The sequence below is a fragment of the Agrilus planipennis genome, unplaced genomic scaffold (assembly GCF_000699045.2).
Source record: "Agrilus planipennis isolate EAB-ADULT unplaced genomic scaffold, Apla_2.0 scaffold246, whole genome shotgun sequence".
NCBI lineage: Eukaryota > Metazoa > Arthropoda > Insecta > Coleoptera > Buprestidae > Agrilus > Agrilus planipennis.
Genome location: NW_020440921.1, coordinates 412,434 through 415,902, shown reverse-complemented (window position 1 = coordinate 415,902; position 3,469 = coordinate 412,434). Strand labels below are relative to the sequence as shown.

The 3,469-nt window shown below is 30.1% G+C and overlaps 1 protein-coding gene across 6 annotated transcripts in view; it reads left to right on the top strand.

Annotated features, from left to right (window-relative positions):
- LOC108740141 overlaps window positions 1–3,469 on the top strand; it is a 24,043-nt gene that overhangs the window by 18,186 nt on the left and 2,388 nt on the right. Inside the window, exons 1-4 of one of the 6 annotated variants that reach the window (XM_018474353.1) lie at window positions 96–950; window positions 1,316–1,471; window positions 2,163–2,321; window positions 2,521–2,596. The exons of 1 other annotated variant lie outside the window; for it this stretch is intronic. In XM_018474353.1, the coding sequence (XP_018329855.1) occupies window positions 912–950; window positions 1,316–1,471; window positions 2,163–2,321; window positions 2,521–2,596 (430 nt within the window). In that variant the 5' untranslated portion in view covers window positions 96–911. Of the gene's footprint in view, window positions 1–95; window positions 951–1,315; window positions 1,472–2,162; window positions 2,322–2,520; window positions 3,300–3,469 lie in introns of those variants that run through there. 4 more of the 6 variants (XM_018474352.1, XR_001938269.2, XR_001938271.2 and 1 more) reach the window with 4 other exon arrangements.

Below are 3,469 nucleotides of genomic sequence, written 5' to 3'. Positions count from 1 at the left end.
CACCAACCAAAAACTACTGCGTAGAATTAATTGGAATTTTTCACACACAAGCCTTGCTATATGAGCTCTCAAAGCATATAAAAATTATACGGCTTAAATGTGAAGTTGGGTGCAAAAGAATACAATTAAATCCTCTGTCGGGAAAAAACGAAATGACTTTCGGAACAACCCCATAGGTAATGCGTCAAAAGCTTTAGATTAAATTAAATAAAAAAATGCCCCAGTCAATAAGAAAAACATTTTAAATTAACCTAACGAACTCACTATAATAAATACGCCGCTTATCCTGTCTTATCAATAAAACTTTCGACCATAGCACGAGTACAATCACAGAACATTATTGTATTATTTTGGTACCTGTTAGGTACTCTTGAAACTGTATTAGTGTTTTCTTCTGTAGGCTTTTGACTTTTGATAAATTTTCTGTAATTATGATTTAGATTTGATATAGGTAATTGCTTTTACGCTACAACGAATTTCGACAAAGAACTTTTTGTCATCGCTCAATTGCTTGGTTCGTAATTATACCTACTGTAGAAGTGGAAAGTAATATATATCAGATGATTTTTATTCTTTTGGAAACGACTCTCACTAAATAACTTTTTAATTGCGTGGAATAATTGAGAATTGATTACACAATATCGTTCCTGCACGTTCATCCTGCAGATCTATTGTTTTCTGAACACGTTCACGACGGTTTTGTTTCCTGTAATTTAATAATAATTAGCGAAATTGTGCCTGTTTCTGTAGTTATAAAACATATGCAATGATTTGTGTTTATATAGTGCGCAGTCGAATATATTTAAGGTAGATATAAAAAAATAAACTGACTGTAAAAATTAGTCTTCATGTGACAGTATTTAATCAAATTGCAGCTAGTAGTATTATAATATTAATCGTCAAAGCAAAGTATGCTGTACCGATTTTCAGTTTTTCTCTTAATTTACGTTGTGAGTATACAGTTTATTTTTACGAAGGTTTAGGTGTTTGGAACGGTTTATTTGAGATATCAGCACAAGATGCAAAATATCTACCTTTTTTTCTAGTTTTTATAGTTTTTCATTTGCAATTTGTATTTGGATTGTTTTTAAATTTATCTTTTATTCTCGCAATCTAAATACAAATTGCAATGCTTTATTAGTTTCCACCGTAGTTCAGATTAGTCTACAGTCTACAATCTTCATGGTTAAGATTCATGGAAAAATTTCCTTGATAAAATCATTCTCCTCTAAAATTACGCATATACACACCTAAGTTGACTAACGTTTATAGGCAAATACATTCTAAGATAAAATTTTTTATTACATGACTTTAGGCTCTAGCTGCAGAGCTGCATCATGATAAATTGGAATTGGTATATTACGATAAAAGCTATATAAAAAATCCAATTTTTTCAATAAGTGAACTCAATGGACAGTATGGATTTAATATATCCTTTGATTTATTAAAAGATCTTGGAATGCATGTAAAGGTAGAACTTTTTTACTTTTATTTATTAATGTATTTTATTAGTTTTATACATAACATTTTATTGGTAAGAATAAATACGAGGGTTGGGTTTTTGTGTTTGTTAACTTTACGGCAGGCACAAATACAAATATTTGTTTGTAAATTGTATACAGGGTGTTCAACCGAAGGCGGTTTCGTCCATAACTCTGTTATTATACTTTTATTGAAACAAATATTTTTGTAAAAGTGATTTGGAATCGTATGGTGCATATACAGAAAGTATTTTCAGTCAATTTAGCACGAATTACCGAATCTTTTTTGCTAAGAGCAAAATGTATACGTTATTCAGAGCCGGAAATGTCGGAACCTACTTTTAACAATTTTACAAGAAGAATAATATTTTTTTTCAATTAATTATTAAATGGTTCTATGCAAAATTAAAAATCCTTTCTACTGATAATATAAAATAAAAGATTTTTTTTTGGAAAAATGTTAAAAATAAATAATTAGAAATGCATCCTATTTGACAATCTGGCTAAACGCTTGCTTGCCAACTTGCTTTGCCGTATTGTTTGTCCAAAATGCTTTCAACCCCTGAAGATGCCATGCAAAACATACTACAAATTTAGGATGTAATTAAAATGGTTAATGTTTCTGTTGTTTTTTAATTGTTCTGACAAACTTCTTATATTTATATATTTCTTTCGTACCAGCTCAATATAAATATTAGCATGCAAGAGGAAAATAGTAAAGAATATACGTCAATGCAAAATTTTGAAGACATGGACGTATGCGATATGTTGAAATCTGATATGTTTGGCATAAGGAAGCTCATGGCAGTCGCTAATATTACCGATTGTCCTTGGAAAGCGGTAATTCTTTTGTTTTTTGTCGATCACTTTTTGTTTGTATAATATCAGCGCCCAATACTTTCTAGTCAGCAGAGTGATTGACGGCAGAGAGTGAAACGAACAAAAGGGACATTTTAGAATAAAATCACTGAAATTTTCATTCCATTCGGTTCAGATATATTTTTGACATTAAGTTATCATTTATCCTTTTCTTTCATAGGGTCATTATAAAATGCTAGATTTAAAAGGAGATCCCAGCGGGCTACCCCCTGTACCATCTGGCAATTACATGACAGGTATATCAGTATTTGACGATAATAAACTATTAACTGAAATGGTATGGATGGGTTCAGTTACAGATACTTGAATATCATTTTTATGTGTTGTTAACTAAAAACATGTAAATTATGTATTGCAAATGTTAAAAAAATATTAAAATTACAAAATAATCAAAGAAACGTATTTAAATAATACGCTATTGAGGATAAAAAGAACTAAGACAACAGTGGAATTTTATTAATTGATATGTCTCCATAGAGGCGATAAAAATGAAGAGTGCAATTAAATGTAGGGGTGCATTTTTTGATAACGGAGTAAATTTGGCCGTTGTCCAATTTTTCGACTATTATTCAAAAGCTATATAACTTTAACTTTAACTTTAATCCTTCTAATTCTTCCTTTAATGTTTGAACTAAATGTTTTTTCTTGCCATTAAAGAAGCAGAATACTTCGGAAGTGCAAATAGATTTCATTTAATAATGCTACGAATAATTAAAATCTAACAAATCCTATTCGCAATGTTGTACATTTCTTTGGGAATTTTTTTTGAAAAGAAAGCCATATTTTATGCATAAAATAGTGTATAATGAACGGTAAATACTGATTTTCTACTGAGGTTGAAATAGTGGACTAGGCTGTCGCAATTTCGAGGATATTTTTGAGAAATGGAGAAAAATTGATATTTTTATTTGTGTCATAAATAATCACAAATTGTTTCGTGGAATTAGGGCACCAACCAAAAACTACTGCGTAGAATTAATTGGAATTTTTCACACACAAGCCTTGCTATATGAGCTCTCAAAGCATATAAAAATTATACGGCTTAAATGTGAAGTTGGGTGCAAAAGAATACAATTAAATCCTCTGTCGGGAAAAAACGAAATGACTTT